The sequence below is a fragment of the Penicillium crustosum genome (genome assembly GCF_028827405.1).
Source record: "Penicillium crustosum strain IBT 35664 chromosome Unknown utg000002l_segment0_segment0, whole genome shotgun sequence".
Taxonomy (NCBI): domain Eukaryota; kingdom Fungi; phylum Ascomycota; class Eurotiomycetes; order Eurotiales; family Aspergillaceae; genus Penicillium; species Penicillium crustosum.
The window spans coordinates 6,209,949-6,225,625 of record NW_026623123.1 but is presented as its reverse complement, the minus strand read 5'-3'; the positions used below and the strand labels follow the sequence as shown (position 1 = coordinate 6,225,625).

Sequence of the window (15,677 nt, the reverse complement as noted above, 5' to 3'; positions counted from 1 at the left end):
TGAGTCAAAGCAGGTTATGTCCTGTATTCTCGGCGTTGGGGAAGTATATATATATATATACTACACATATGGGGATATCTCCTCTCTACGGGGTCTATGTCCCTTTTAGTTATAAATTGTATTTTGGTTACATATGCTAAAAGAGGAAGAACGGGAACTTGGTTCATTTAGACTAAGCCTATAGCTGCTTCTTAGGTATGCAGAGTTAGATTGTTCTTGTGATATTCAACCTTGGGTGTAAAGGTGATCGATTTTCCATCGAGTGAACTCGAGAGAGGAAATCGATTGAAATTTGGTTGTTCGCACTGCACGAAGGTTTCCAGACAGGATTTAGATCCTTCTGCCTTGTTGATTGGGTCCCACAGTGGGTTTATACGCCGTTTTGTTCATTGAGATGGGTTTTTGTAGGAGTGAGAGCTTGTCTCATCACTTCCTGGAAAACGGCTGGGCTTTTCTGGACGCGGATCTCTTAGCCATTACGACATGAGAAACGGCAGGAGTAGCCAGTGTTGTAAAAACAAGATTTAGTGAAGAATGCGGGTGGCGGCTCGGGACGGTGTTGGGGGCTTCTCCTGGCCCTTACGACTCCGAGCTCCACTAAATGGGGCGGGGAGCTCTGCGGAATAGCTGATAGTCATAGTATAATTGGTCCTCGCGGCATCCAGCTCGTATAATAACTCTACGGCTGGGTCGTGTCTTCAAAGTGGGAGAAAATCGAAAATTTTGAATTGAGCATCCCATGCTCTGCTGCTAGTGCCTATCCTCTTGGATATCTTAAACGATATCTTAAGCACTGTGCGCCACGCTGAACTGACTCAATCCCATTCATCGTCTCTTTTTTGTGTCTTTCGGGAAGTTGTTGAAAAGGGTTGAGGTGGTAATTTGGAATGATCTGATTCACGTTTTGGTCCGTCTTCGTCGTCTTCCTGTGAGCACTGAGAGCTTGGGGGAAGATAATGATGATGTATTCTCGAACTCCTTCATGGGTGTGACTAGGTCACCAGGCAGGTCGGTGACACTTCCTGCAGCTTTGAATTAAGTACTCTCTTATTCCGCAGAGGATATCCGGCTTCATTTTGACGCTCGGTAGCGTTGTGTTGGACTGTAGGGTCCTGTCTCTTGCAAATTATGTCGAGTGACATTCCCAACCAAGTACCTGCTACGAGAATTAGTATATACAGTCATTAATTATATGCGAAGAAAGCATAGGAACTTAGAACTTGCAAATGGCATTGTGGGAGGAGGGGAGACAGGCGTCGCCTCGAGTCGGAAATGTTCCTCGTTGGCGGTGTTATGTGTAGTGGTATGCCGTATTGGATAAACCCTGGCGAGTTTATGCCAATGTCCCAGGCGTCAACGTTGATCATGCGGTGTACGCCCATCAGTTGGTGTAACAGGATTATCCATGTGCCCAAGCTAAGGGAGCTGGGTCTTCGGGTACTCAAGTCGCTCCGAGATGGCCATTTGCGTCCCCCATCCCCCATCCCCCATCCCCCACCCTTTTCATAAGACGATTTTCGAAGCAACACTCGTGGAAAACCCACCCTTGGAAAAGCCCAAATGCGGCGATCTCAGATCCGAGAAGGCTCATCGAGGAGATCGAAGGCCAGAATTGAATGCTCGGAGCAGCGCCGCTTAAGGGTCCGTAGGGCTGGGTGCCGACGAGCGAAGCTTTGGACAACCTTGTCGGAGACAAGGACTTGGTGTCCGTTCTCGACTTTCTCGAGATTCGGAAAGAGAACCTATGAGAAAGAATCAGTACACAAATCTTTAATTGAAATAGCTGTGGCAGAAACATACCGAAATCCGTCTGAACAACTTTGCCCAATCTTCGGGCAATCCGTGGAGAGGCCATCTCCATTTCGGCTCCTTGCCGCCATAGCTGCTGGTGGAGAGGACGGTGATCGATTCGCCCTGGATGCGCGGGATATAAGCACCATCCATAAGGGTTCGAATGTCAGAGTCGCGACTGCTCCCTCGCAAGCACAATCTCAGTACCCGCAGCTTTGGGAAACGAACATCCCGCAGCGCGGCGTCAGCAGCACGGGCATCCCCAGCGTCGACGGTGACCAGCGAGGCCAGCTCAACGTGGTCAGCGTACTGTTGGCGGAATTGGGCTGGGACCTTTGCGAAGATCACATCAAGTGAGCGAGGCACAGCCGGCGTGTCCATCGCACCCATAGTGTTCTTCCAGGTTCGTTGACGGTGGATTATCTCCGTGTACCATGCCCGGTTCAGCGAGGCAAACTGACAGAGATAACCCGCCTGGTCCTCCACATAGGGCTCCCGCTTGGTACCTAGGCCCATTTTCCAGGGCCGATACTTCGTTGGCCTCACCCACTGCCTCTTTCCTCCGATGCCCCGCGACTTCTCGTAGATGAAGTCGTCGAATCCCTGGACCTGCCAGTGGACAATCTCAGAGACCAGCTCTGGAATGTTGAAAACTCGCTGAGCGGCGTTTCTCTTGGTGATGCCATGCGACCAGCGCGGGCGAAGAGTTCGTCGAGAGCGAGTTGGAGCCATCGTTGACGATCAAGAAGGGAAGAAAGAAGCGCTGGAGAGGACGTAAATGGAATCTTATATCTTTCCTCAAGTAAACGTCTACATTATGAGTAGCTATTGTAGTTTTAGGGACGTATAGAAGTAGAACAATAGAGAATGAGCGAACTGAGAGGAAACGAACCCATATGTGAGGTGGAAGTGATATTGTATAATGTTATTGTAAAGAGCATCAATAGCTTTAATTACATTCAAACAGGATTAGCGAGTGAGTAATGGAGTAATTGTATAAGAGGTTGTACAAGAAGTGGAAGTGTAGTCAAAGTAAATCGAGTATTGAGAGAACAGCATTAAACCACAATGAATTATGATGAGACCTTACACAATGAGACGTATGTTATTGAGGAACAATAGGTAATACATACTCATACTAGTCACTAACTAGTTCTTCAATTCTCAAGTCAGAACCCCGTTCGTCGTCTCCAGGGAATCCCGGCTAGGAAGACATGATATTTTAATCTGACTCCCGATCTCCCTGCTGACAAGTCTATATGAGAACCCTTAGATAAAGAAGAAATACAATCCTTTCTAAATGTCTAAGGGGGATGTTTGAATCGCCTCGTATTGGGTGGCCAGCTTATTCAGTCTCTTGATCTATGACCTACTCGGGTGCATATCACCAAGTGTTATAAAAGAGGAGATATGGGTTTAAAATTCCATTTTTGGTTATCTGACTTGGACATTTTGATTTTTTGGGGCATTTTCCCCTGATCCTGAGGTCAGAAGAAGGCCGGTAACTAGATAATCATACATGTACAAGTGCTATCCTCGCTGGAAATCCCGGAAGCCCATGCATCATTTTTTAAAACAAACGCTGTGGACGAAGCTACCAGCTCCGCCTGAATCATCACGCAAATTGAAAACGCCTCTGATGAAAATGTAAATCGTGGTAATTCATATGATTAGAAAGGGTGGTTGTGTTTAGGAAAGCAAGGGCTGGTACTTCAATGGCACAACCCATTTGTTCCCGAAATCAATTCCATGGCGACGACGGGTTCCGTACTTTCTCCAGACAATCTGAGGGATTCCGATGTCGGCAACTGCCAAATTCCAGGACAGTCTTTCGCCAGACAGCAGAGCATTCAGCACACCAGTCTTGGGAGCTCCGAGGCACACCACAGATGTGGCATTGACGCAAAGCCGGCCACCTTCGGCTAGAGTAACCTCGCCTATGGAGTTTGCTGTATTAGCCACACCTGTGCGGAAATGTTTATGTAAGTACTTACCAGTAGAAGCATTGAGTCCAGAGGGTACATCCACAGACAACACGTCGACGTTGCTGCGGTTCATCCACGAAATCATCTCAAATGCCACGCCTTGGTCGTCGGTCCGAAGGTCGTCAAAGGAAAGATGCATGCCAAACAAGGCGTCAATAATCAAGTCGGGGCCCAGGTCTGAGGTGGCCAAACGAGCGGATAGTTCTTCCCATTTGAGCACGCGTCCCCCAACCTTACGGAAAATATCAAGTTGTTTGCGGCAGTTCTCCAGCAATTCAGCTTCGTGCTCAAGTCCGAGCAAACAGACTGTAACCCGGTGACCCCGATTGCGCAGATGGCGAGCAGCAGCAATGGCCCTTGCTCCGGTGCGATGGTTGCCAGTAAGGATAAGCATAGTGGGCGCAGCAGCATCATTGGACAGAAGAGCTACAGCGGCCTCTGCTATTCCCCGACCTGCATTCTCTGTAATGATCTCATCGGCCAATCCAAACTCGGCGACCGAAATTTGCTCGATCTCCAGAGTCTGCAAGGGGCTCACCGTGGGACAGCTACGATTGGTGGTAGTGAGCCGGAGAGACCCAGCACCAGAAACATTAGGAGCAACCATAGGCGACACTGACGATCGGCTTGGCCGAGGGCTGGTTGTACGAGAAATGTTGACGTGAAGCTGACTGCGACCAAGCGCACTGAGCTGTGGCACCATTGCCGGGGCCTGTATCGCGCTGTCTTTGCGGGGAGGCTGAGCATGTGTAGGCGCCCTTGACCGCTCGCGTCCAGAGAGGGTATCGCTACCCAGTTTGATCTCACTAATTCCTTCGATATCATCCCCGGTGTCGCTGTTCTGTGGGCTATCGAGTACATTCTCCGTCCAGTGTAGGTTCTTTCCGCCGTTGGTGCCCGGCTTGACCTTGCGGTTGAAGCTCACCAAGCGCTCCTCGTCTGCGGTAGTGTCGTCATTTCGAATTTGTTCAAATACAGTCCGCTTGTCAAATTTGGACAGGTTGCTTTCAAAGTCGAATTCGCCCAGCTCTTGAATATCAGTAGCATCTTCGGTTGCCCAGCCACTTGGATCCTCGGCATAACGGCGTGACTTCTTTTGCGAAGTTTAGTTCCAGACCGGCTCATAGCTTCAGGTGAATCCTGGAATGCAGGGGCAGCTGGTTCCACAAATGCAGTCTGGCGCCAGCCCTTGCTCTTTGGGTTGGTGCTTGCTGCGGCGCCATGTTTAGCGACATGTTTAGGGACATATCCTCTCTCTTCCCGTACATTTTCTTGGTTGCCACGTCGATTCCGCTTTGGCGTCTGCTTTGAGGGTGATAGTTCCTGCGGGCTTTGGAGTAATTTCTTGTGGGAGGTCCCTTGTATTCCAGTCTTGTCGCTATCTGCATTCAATTCCAGGCTGCTAAATGGCTCGCTCAAAGAGGCGGAGACTGCACCAGGGATTTGGTTGGCGGGGACAGCTGTCGAAACATTTTCAACAAACGGTTTAGATATGAGAGGGGCTTTTGAAAAACTCAGAATAGCTGGGTCCGTAAATTGTTGCTGTGTTGGAGTAGATTGAGTGGGAACTGAGGGCAAAGGCATTGCTCCATAAGTTTGAAGCTGGGGGTTAGGTTGATGTTGAGGTAGTTGCTGACGCTGCGGAGGAGCCGGGGTATTGGTTTCAAGAGAGAGGTCGATGATAGCAGAGGCGTCAATAGAATATTGAGGCAGGCGTTGACCATTCCAGAGAAAAGTGACTAAATATCAAATGGTTAATTATTATTATGACATGTGAACTCATCCATAGCTCACCATCCTGGAGGAGCAAGCGCTGGCCGAACACATTGGCGACCTGGCCCACGAGCCTTCCACCCTGTGGCTCTCTCAATGTCACCAGCACATTGTAGCCAATAAATTCGGAAGCCATGATGATTTTGAGCCTTTGTAATCCAGCTAAGCATCCATCAAGCGTGCAATTTGTATTTGCTTGGAAAGCGCGTCAAACTTCAGATGACCCTAGAGAGAGTTAGGACAAAAGAGCTGTGAGACAATCGGATAGTATGGCACGTGATATATCTTATCGATACGCGATAAGTGATAAGCACCCGCGCAAGCCCGGAGAAGGTTAGGGCAAGGTAGGTTCAATAAATCCATGGATGTAGTTTGAAGTAATTGCGTATTATTGATGATAAAAAAATGCATTATGCATAAGTAATCAGACGTATTTGATACATATCTATGTCCTTTCTGACCTGGGAAATGAAAAGAAACCTTGTAATATTATATATGAATCAAAAGTCATCATCATCAAAGTCATCTGGGTTCAAAGCACTTGATGACTTGGACTTGTTGGCCTCTGTGATCGTGACAAGTTTGGAGTAAAATTCTACCACTTTTGGATGCACCATCACCTTTCGAGGCTCGAATCGAGTAACCTGGAGTCCCTCCTGTGACACCGCTCGACTCAGTGCAACATAAGCCTGGCCCTTTTCAAACACTCGGCCCAGATCAACCTTCACACGTTGAAGAGTCTGGCCCTGAGCCTTGTGGATGGACAGCGCCCACGCCAATATCAACGGAACTTGTTGACGCTGGGCTTGCACTTCTCCATTAGGAAGCTCAATCTTCCACGTCTCCGGTTGACACAATAAGTGACGTTCTGACCCATCAGGCTGAAGGAAAGATACTAGCGGCCATTTCCGAGCCATTGAGGCTGGGCCCTCTTTGTAGCCCATGGGTTTGAGCTTTTTCCGAGCTCGATGAGCCCGCTCATCATCGCTTGCAGTCGCGTCGTCAGTGAAATTTTTGTCGTTTTCCTTGTAGGAATCAAAGTAATCTTCACTCATGAAGGCTACCACTTTTCCAATAGAACCATTGACAAGCGAATCCTCCATGTTCTTAATGAGCATCACTTGAGCACCCTTCTTCAACTGAATCATGGGAGGGGCCATGCAATTGGCCAGCAGTCTCTCGCGATGCTGAGGGTCCTGGATTGTCCCAGAATCCACCGCGTTGAACCTCATAATCTCGCCAGAAAGTCTCCCCATTCGTGCAGAGTTGGCACCATCCACTTCAGCGCGCGTTGGGAACCTATCAAGGGTCAGCTTTAGCACAGTATAATCACATATTAAAACATACAGTTCTGTTGCTTCGATCTGGTCTTTAACATCAAGGGGACGAGAGAGCCTTTTGAAGGCCTCAATCGTGCGAGGGGTGATTTTCCCCAATCGCATTTCATTCAACATATCAGCAAACTCCGGATCTCGTTGACGGAAGATGTTGGTTAAAAGAATGGTATGTTGGATACAAGTTGTCCAGGAAGCAGCTGCAAATGCAAATTTTGCCTCCCGGTTGCTTCCGTCCGGGACGGGGGGTAGTTGGAAGAAGTCGCCTGTTACAACAAGCTGGATTCCTCCAAAGGGACGGCCATTGTTGCGAATTCGTCGGGCAATCTCTTCGAGCTTATCAAATAGATCCCCGTCTACCATGGAGACTTCATCAACAACAAGGACTTTGGTACGGAGCCAGCGATTTCGAGCTTTCTGGTTTTTCTTAATCTGGGGGGTTATTAGTATCAGCAATTCCTGGGTGAGTAATGAAAAGCTTACCTTTTTGACTAGTTCGGGCACTGGCTCTTTGCCTAGACCAATTCCGGCAAAACTGTGGAGAGTCACACCCCCGATATTGCAGGCCGCAAGACCTGTTGATGCTGTGACTGCAATTCGATCGGGTTCTTTGCGATATTTGTTGCGCAGCTTCGCAATAATTTCTCTCATGAGAACTGATTTTCCCGTTCCGGCAGAACCAGTGAAGAACATGCTCTTTCCGCGGTCGACAACAGCGTCAAGAACAGCTCTTTGCTCGTCACTCAAGAAAACAGAGGCAATCTTGGAATTCTCCTTTGGTTTCGAATTCGCGTCGGTTTTTTGGGTCTTTTTGTATTCTTGTCGCAACTCTTTCTGTTCTGCCTTGATAGTGCTCTCGGACTTGTTCCATGGTTCTGCGGGTCTTGAACGCTTGGGAGTCACAAAGCTCTTTTTCTTGTCATCGCAGGGTTCCTCTTCCTCTTTAGTCCACGGAAGCGTACGAGGTTTCTTGACGGGCGGTTGGAAATGGGAGGGCGGTGATGATGACCACGGTAACTGCATGCTGCTAGGGGGGCTTCTGCTGCTTCTTGGGATATGGATGGAAGATCAGGGTAATTGACGTCTGTTGGATTTTCGTTGCCATACACAGCCTGACCAATTCTTGATGTAGTGTTCAAGCTTGGGTATGTGACTGTCTGAGAGATGGCGGAGCCAGAAACGCTCGGCGCAATCAGTGGCTCTGGCTCATCGAGGTCCAGATCATCATCGAAGTCATTCTCATCGAAATATACCGCGTTATGGAGGGACCCCAACGAGGACTGGGCCACTTCAATTTTTCGTTTGACGCCACCAGATTGTGGTTGTGATTTCGAGTGAACCGCTGCATTGGCACGCAATAAGTCTGTCTGGTGAAGAGGTTTCGTGCCACTACCTGGGTGGTCTTGGAGAGCTTTCTTGAACATTTTCTCGGGGGCTTCGGCGGGTCGAGATGAGGATGAATACGCAAATGAACTCGGTAGTCTCTTTGGGGAAGTCAAAGAGATCGATCCAATTATGTGTATACCCCGCGCCCTAAATCTGGCAAAATGCATAAAATGAAATGCAGAATGCAAATCAAGACAATGAGGTCGCGCCAGACAATTCCGATAGGGACGCAGATCGATTTTCCGCAACGCGTTACAGACGCGATTATCTACACGTGACAGGTTACTGATAAGGATAACAGCTCCACCGAGGTCTAGGTCCGAACAACATTGAATATGAATTTATTTCAGTGGGTTTGTATTTATCATATATTTGAAGACGTTGCATCGCTTTATTGGGTTTATATCTACTATACAGTATTCAAGAAGTCGAAGAAGAAAGTTTTTGTTGGTAAATAAACGACCATATTATCCTAAGTTGTCTTGAATATTTACTTCGGATTAATTATTCAATGTGCACAACACATTGGCTCCAAACAGCCTTAAACTGCGCATTATTACGCCTTATTATTTAATTAGATATAGAAAAGTAGGCTATCATTGTAGTCAAGTGCAATTTGTGTACCTGCATTCAAGTATACCCACAAGTATACCCAAGAACATGCGAGCGGACACGATATCACGTGATCACCAATTGCCGCAAAACACGCGGGACGAGAAAGCAGAATCCAGACATTATCAACTACCAATCGCGAGAGGATCTTGCCAATCACACCATATCGAAGCAGCTTGGACTCTGCGACCATGAGGAATGGCAGGGATGGCTGTCTCGAGTACGTGAATCGGCTTTTTCTTTCGAATTCGAGCACGATTGCTAACCAGTCATGTTATAGACAAAGACTACCCTCTGACGGGTGTAGTCATCTGCTTTACATCTGTACAAATTGAGAAGAGAGTATGTGTCAGATAGGTTCAGTGACGTGTGAAGCTCCAAACAGAGGCTGACCTGTATTCCCGTTGCACAGACTCCATTGACTCAGATGGCGGAACAAATGGGCGCGATGCACAGTATCCATCTTACTTCGGACGTAACCCACTTGCTTGTGGGTGATACGAATAGCGACAAGTACAAATTCGTTGCAAGGGAACGGAATGACGTGGTAGCAATGAACCCAGAATGGATCGAGGCGGTACGACACTCATGGACGCAGGGAGAGGACACAGACATACAGGCGCTGGAGAAACAATTCAGACTGGCAACATTGTATGGCCTCAAAATCTGCATCACTGGGTTCTCGGACCGTGAGTTGGCTGGTTTTCCACAATTGAGTATGGAGCAACGCTAACCAATGCGCCGCAGTTCCTTTCCGAGCCTACATGCAGAAGACAACCGAGGAGAATGGGGCTGAATATCGGAAAGACCTGACCAAAACTGTAACACATCTTATTGCGCGCAACCCGGAGGGTGAAAAATACAAATTCGCGACACAATGGAATATCAAAGTTGTTTCGGTAAAATGGTTTACGGACAGCATCGAGCGTGGAATGATCCTGGATGAGCAAAAATATCACCCGCTGGTGCCACCTGCAGAACAAGGTGTCGGGGCATGGAATCGATCCTCACCAACAGAGAGGGAGCCTTCTCGAAGGGACAGCACTACAAAGGAGAACTCTCTAAATCCACGACCTCGAAAACTACGCAGGATTGCAAGTACCAAGCTGGTAGATCAAAATGAAAGCATATGGGGGGATATCGTCGGAACAGGATTCGATAATAACCAGACGACTGGACCCCAAAAGAACCCACAAGCACAAGGACCACCTGAGTCCTCGAAGCCTATCATACAGGCATATCAGTCATTCGCCAGCGAGACTACATTTTCTGAAAGCCAGTCTCGTCTTCCACTACCGGCTGCTCCACCAAAAGACAATGGATTTTTACATATGACTTATTTCTTCATTAATGGATTCTCTTCCAAGCAGGTTTGTGCTCATGCCCTTGCCCACATTTTCTTGAAACTAATGGATTTTATAGACTAAAGTTCTCCGTGAGCATCTCACTTATAACGGAGCTCAGTTGGTGGAGTCACTGAATGAGTTCGCTAGTCCTACTATTCCCAAAACAGGGCATGGATTGTTCATCATGGTGCCGTATCAGACCCCCAGGTCAGCGATTCCGTCAACAGATGAAATGGCTTTTGAATGCGAGGTCGTGACAGAGATGTGGCTGGAGAGATGCATTGATGCTCGAGCTTTCGTTCCACCCGAGTCTCATGTGGCGAGCACTCCGTTCCCTAAGTTCCCTATACCAGGTGAGATCCTATCAAGTGCAGGACCAAAACATGCTCTAATGACATTAGGATTTCCGGAATTGCGGATTTGTTCCACTGGCTTTGGACGTATCGATCTTTTACACCTACGCAAACTGGTAGAGTTGATGGGCGCCACATATGGTGATTTCCTAACGCAAAAAGCATCCGTTCTGATTTGCAATGATCCAAAAACAGCCAGCGTCGAAAAACTACGTCATACTGCCGAGTGGGGGGTTCCAACAGTGTCTGCTGACTGGCTCTGGATATCTATTCAAACCGGCCAAAAGAAGCCATTCGAGCCATACATTGTTCGACGACCATTACCCCAAAATGCTAGCAGCGCAGATAAACTAGGTTCTTTATCTGCTAAGCGAAAGCAATCTGACAGACATGTTGACGAACGGAAAGCGAATTCCTCGTACAATACCTCCACCGAGTCCACGAATGGTGACAGGAGCGAGAAGCGAAGTTTAGGGAACATCGGTGCAAGTCGAACAATACCCATAGTCGGCGACGGCTTTGAGGCCGATGCACCAAAACCCTCTGTTCCGGAGTCTCGCTCTCCAACCCCGGCCAGGATATCAGACAAACCACCCCCAGAGGAACCGAATTCCAAACAGCCCACGCCAATTACCGACTCAGCACCACCCATTGGCCCATCCGCACTGGATACCGCTCTGAGCGGGCTCCTCCAGCAAGCCCGTGCTGCCAAGTCACGACAGCAATCCGAGAGTACTCCGACCAATGATGACGGAAATCCACCCCGACGAAAGCGTAAGCCGCTCCTTGGCCGCGCCCCATCCCACTCTTCAGCCCGAATGCTAGAAGGCCCGCGTCCCGTCTCACGCGCTAGCTCGATCGACACACTTAACGACGACGGCCTTGGTAGTGCCTTGGAAAGCGCTCAGCCGACTAGAGACAACTCCATATCCCGTAGCAACAGCCGTGCCGAACAGAGTCTCTCATCTATGCTCAGTGGTGGGAAATTTGATTTCCTGAATGATAAACTCCCGCCTCATACAGAGGATGAAGATGAGGAGAATCAGGCACCGCAGATGACGCAGCTGGATTATGAAGATCCCGACGCGGCTGCCATGAGGGCGGAACTCCTGAGGGATGCTGGGAAGTTGTCCGGTAAGAAAATGAAAACCGATAGCTCGGGTTTGCTTGTTGGTGAAGTGCGGGAGCTGGAGGATATTGGGTGGGGGTCTGGACGGAGGACGAGGAAGCAACCTGTTAAAGTGGATGATGGATGATTTTTGCACATGGGATGGACGTCTTGGTTTTTGCTTTTTTCCCCATCGGCGAAGGCATAGCACTGCATTGCGAATGGCGCCCTCTTTGGTTTATCTATTGTTTTTGAAAGAGCGATATCTAAATGTTGTCAATGATAATTTATTCGCTTCAATATCGAGTAAGCTACATGTCCTCGAGTCTACGATGGGAGTGATAAGTGACGGATTGTCTCGAGAAGCCGAGTGGAAGCTGCATTCTGATACTCGACATTTTAGAGGCAAAAAGAAAGACGAAGGGAAACCCGCGATCTTGAGGCCACTAGCGAGAGAAAGTTTGAACTAGATGCAATCTTAATTCAAGGGGGAATCTTGGATAATTAGGCTCCCTCTGGTGCACGCCATCACGCCATGAAATACAATGAAAGCCAACGAGACAAGAGAGCCCCGGGCATAAATGACAGTAAAGCCGACGTGAAGGAACATCATAGGAGTTTAGTAGAATATGGAGAATGGGCAAGGGAAAGATGTAAACTGTACAAGTTAGGTGGAACAGAAAAAGAGCGAAAAAGAAACATCGTAGGAATCATGAGTGGTTGTACAAAGGTGAGATGAACATAGGTCTATGCTTGCATTGCCGCAGCCATTCCGCCAGGCAAGGGAGCATCAAGATCCAGATTCTCGATAGAACGGCGGTTCTCACTGCTGTCCCGGAACAGGTTGGAGAAATACTTGGTGGCAACATCACTCTCCTGCTTGATTTTGGTGACCTCTTGCTTGCGTCTGCCGAGATCCTCAATATCCTGAGATAGACAGGTTTGGAGATTGTTGGCAGGCATGCGCAGCATGCGGCGAACCTCACTTGAGATTCGATTAGCATTCGAGTGCACATAATCCATCTCAGAAAGAGTTGCGGCGATCTTTCGCGACAGGCGTGGAGGAAGGGTGGTCGGGATGGAGCTGAGAACATAAGCTGTGGTCAGGACAGCTTGGAAAAAGTTAGTATATTGTTATTATTTGTGAGAAGGAAGGGAAAAAACTCACCAGCAGCGAGGATGCCAGGGAAGAAAAGCCGGCGCATGTTGTTCGGGCCAATGACCTTGATAGCACTTAGGGCACTATCCACCCAACTGAATCCGCCCAATGCCCTACCGCCAAGCACAGTGACTGCAGTCATTGCAACGCCTGTTCCCGCCATCTTTTCCTGGCGCTCCCAGAGACCAGCAATATCGAAGAAGTCCCACAGCTCAACTTCAGTGTCGACTTGTCGGCCAAAGGTGTGGCGACGACCACGGCGGAACATCGCATCCGCACGGAAGTTGAGTGGAGTGAATTTATCTTCACCAATGTGTAGAAGACCGATATTTTGGATGAAACCGACTCCTTGAACTGTCTTCTCCCGGGCGTAGTCCTCACAGTCGGTGACAGACGAAGCAATCTGATCCAGCATTGCCAGCTTCAGTTCCTCGGCATATTGGAACGCCGAAAAGATACCAGGATATTCAACACCGAGGTCTGCATCAGAAACACGCGTGATTGTGTTAGTCAAGGTCGAACGAGTGTGGTTGTAGACATCATCGCATGAATCGTCGATAGCCTTGTTTACACCCTCTGCAAGCTCTCCCTTCTGTTTCTTGCCGTTCTCGAATGCCGGTACAATCTCTGCCAATTCATCGGTCACTCGCTTGAGCTCCGCTTGCGCAACATCACGGTTGACTGTGGCAAGGGAGCCGAGGTCAGATAGGAGATTCAAAAGATAAGTTCTGGCAGGCGCAAGCTTGGATCTGGAGCGCTTTTCAAGGACGAAACGTCGCAAAGCTCCTTCGAGGTTCTCGAAGTCTTGGAGTTTCTCCCGCTCTTTGCCCTTGCCCTTATCCTTGGAGTCCTTATCATCGTCGTCATCGTAAGGGTCAGAGCCACCGCCGTCACCACCACCGGAGCCAGACTGCGAGATAGCAGGTGCCATAGGTATAGCATTGCTTGAAACGAAATGAACTAATTCAGCGGCCTCCTTGTATGTGCGAGGGCTGAGTTTGCCGATCTGATCCAAGATCATGCGTTCGCAGCGCTGCTTGTCGCGAATTTGATCAAATCCGTTGACTACCATAAAGATATATGCCTTCTCGTGTGCGGCATTCAATATGAACTCCTTTGCAGACAGTGTGAAGTGATTTGCGGCGGAAACCACAAACACAACGACGTCGATCTCCTCCTGCCGAGCAAAGACAGCCGTAGTTTTCAACGAGTCCGAGTTTAAGCCGGGTGCATCGATCAAAGCGATGTCAACCACACCGTTGTTCAGAAGTGATTCGTCAATAGACCGTACATCCTTCACGTAGACCTTGCACTGCATGTACTTTGTGTTTTCGATGACGATGTTTTCGAGTTCGCTGAGAGCGTAGATATCAAAGGTACTTTCGTCATTGCGGTTGTATGTCGTATCTTTGTGAACGGCGTGAACTTCTTCAACGCTGCAGTTTTCGCGAGCATCGAGAACCTCACAGAAGATGCTTGTGCAAGGCTGCTGGTCCTCTGGCAGCACCTTTCGGCGCAGGAGAGCATTGCAGAATGTCGATTTGCCTGCATTCAAGTCTCCTGTAATCAGGACCTTACTTGAGGTATCTTCAATTCTATCCCGCAGCGAGAGGAGATGTTTCATGCTTTGGCTGATCTTTCCATCCAACAGGGCAGCAACCGATGCCTTTTCCAACGAATGCACTAGCTCTGCCTGCGAAAGAGCGCCGAGCTTTAGATCCAATTTAAGAATAGAGAATTCTTGCGCAATCTGAGGGGTCATCAATCTAGGCTCTGTCGGGATGCGGCGTTGGGCCGAGGCACTGGATTCTCCCAATTCGTCGCTACCAATCGAGGTGGCTGCGCGCCTCAGCTCAGCCCGGGGTGGGGTGTTAGGTGTGCTATCATTGTCTGCCAATTCGGACTGAGTTCGCTGCAGTGTTGGTCGGTCCGTGGGGGAAGAGGGCGTGCTCTGCACGGAGGGATAGTGGGCCGGCCATTGGCGGTTCATGTCCTGAAGCTCCTTCAGTGTATCGATGGTCCGGGAGATCGCACGAGCAAGTTTGTTTCGATTTGAGTTGCTGAAAATACTGTAAGCCTTGGACTTCTGTGAATGTGTTGTTTGCGGAGATGCGAGACATACTAGAGAAGTTGAGAGACATGACTGGCAACCACTTGCTTCTCATGCTCAGCTATATCCCAGGGTGAATTAGCTCAAATTCCTCCGCTTTTGTTCGCACCATCGCATGGCCGCCAGCTACCTACCTGCGGGATTCCATTCTCCAGGGCGCGTTGGAGTATGCATCGGAGTCGGCCTATCCTCCATCAATCCTGCACGCCAAGCAGAGTTCGCATCCTCCTCCGTATCGGCAATACTGCCTCCATAGCCAGAATCTTGGTTTAGCGAGGTCATCAAGGCCGTCGCGCTATCTGAAGTCGAGCCGTTGCCTACAGTCATATAAGTCGGCGGGGGACGGAAAAAAGGATTCTTTTCGGGAAATTCTTCCTCGCCCGAGAACCTGGACGAGCCAGCTCTGGAAGACGAGCCTTCACCGGGGTGATATTCCTGACTCATGACGGATGAAAGACCTTAACGCGAGGGCGACATCCATCCAACGGAAGTTGTGTTTTTGGTTGTTTGGTTATGAGATGGTCAATTTCTTGGGAAGGTTTAAGATGACGTCGGGCCAAAAGGGGTTTAGCGTCCATGTGACCCGGTATCATAGTAATGCGCCTGTAATGTTACCATACCTGTTACCATACCGCCATTGATGTCACTGTTCTACTCAGGCTCCTACGTTGTACTTGAGTTTACTTTTCATTTCGAACTAACAAACCATTCTCACCTGCA

At 48.9% G+C, this 15,677-nt stretch overlaps 5 protein-coding genes across 5 annotated transcripts; 1 reads left to right on the top strand and 4 right to left on the bottom strand.

Annotated features, from left to right (window-relative positions):
- Positions 1-1,571: 1,571 nt before the first annotated feature.
- Positions 1,572-2,523, bottom strand: N7487_005870 (uncharacterized protein; the record flags this gene model as incomplete). Its single annotated transcript, XM_056873617.1, has 2 exons — positions 1,572-1,742; positions 1,801-2,523. The coding sequence occupies 2 exons, from the start codon at positions 2,521-2,523 to the stop codon at positions 1,572-1,574; spliced, it is 894 nt and encodes a 297-aa protein (XP_056731337.1).
- Positions 2,524-3,346: 823 nt separating this feature from the next.
- On the bottom strand, positions 3,347-5,685 carry N7487_005869 (mRNA decapping enhancer EDC3; the record flags this gene model as incomplete). Its single annotated transcript, XM_056873616.1, is given in 4 exon segments — positions 3,347-3,728; positions 3,786-4,848; positions 4,860-5,515; positions 5,571-5,685. The coding sequence occupies 4 exon segments, from the start codon at positions 5,683-5,685 to the stop codon at positions 3,481-3,483; spliced, it is 2,082 nt and encodes a 693-aa protein (XP_056731336.1). The 3' UTR covers positions 3,347-3,480.
- A 364-nt stretch (positions 5,686-6,049) lies between these two features.
- N7487_005868 (DEAD/DEAH box helicase) lies at positions 6,050-8,307 on the bottom strand (the record flags this gene model as incomplete). The annotated part of the gene is made up of 4 exons (XM_056873615.1): positions 6,050-6,848; positions 6,897-7,315; positions 7,367-7,792; positions 7,846-8,307. The coding sequence occupies 4 exons, from the start codon at positions 8,305-8,307 to the stop codon at positions 6,050-6,052; spliced, it is 2,106 nt and encodes a 701-aa protein (XP_056731335.1).
- Positions 8,308-9,022: 715 nt separating this feature from the next.
- Positions 9,023-11,836, top strand: N7487_005867 (uncharacterized protein; the record flags this gene model as incomplete). Its single annotated transcript, XM_056873614.1, has 5 exons — positions 9,023-9,101; positions 9,162-9,223; positions 9,294-9,570; positions 9,629-10,251; positions 10,304-11,836. Exons 1-5 carry the CDS (start codon positions 9,080-9,082, stop codon positions 11,834-11,836), a joined length of 2,517 nt encoding a protein of 838 aa, XP_056731334.1. The 5' UTR covers positions 9,023-9,079.
- Positions 11,837-12,435: 599 nt separating this feature from the next.
- Positions 12,436-15,401, bottom strand: N7487_005866 (mitofusin; the record flags this gene model as incomplete). The annotated part of the gene is made up of 4 exons (XM_056873613.1): positions 12,436-12,800; positions 12,857-14,907; positions 14,970-15,018; positions 15,092-15,401. 4 exons carry the CDS (start codon positions 15,399-15,401, stop codon positions 12,436-12,438), a joined length of 2,775 nt encoding a protein of 924 aa, XP_056731333.1.
- Between the last annotated feature and the right edge of the window lie 276 nt (positions 15,402-15,677).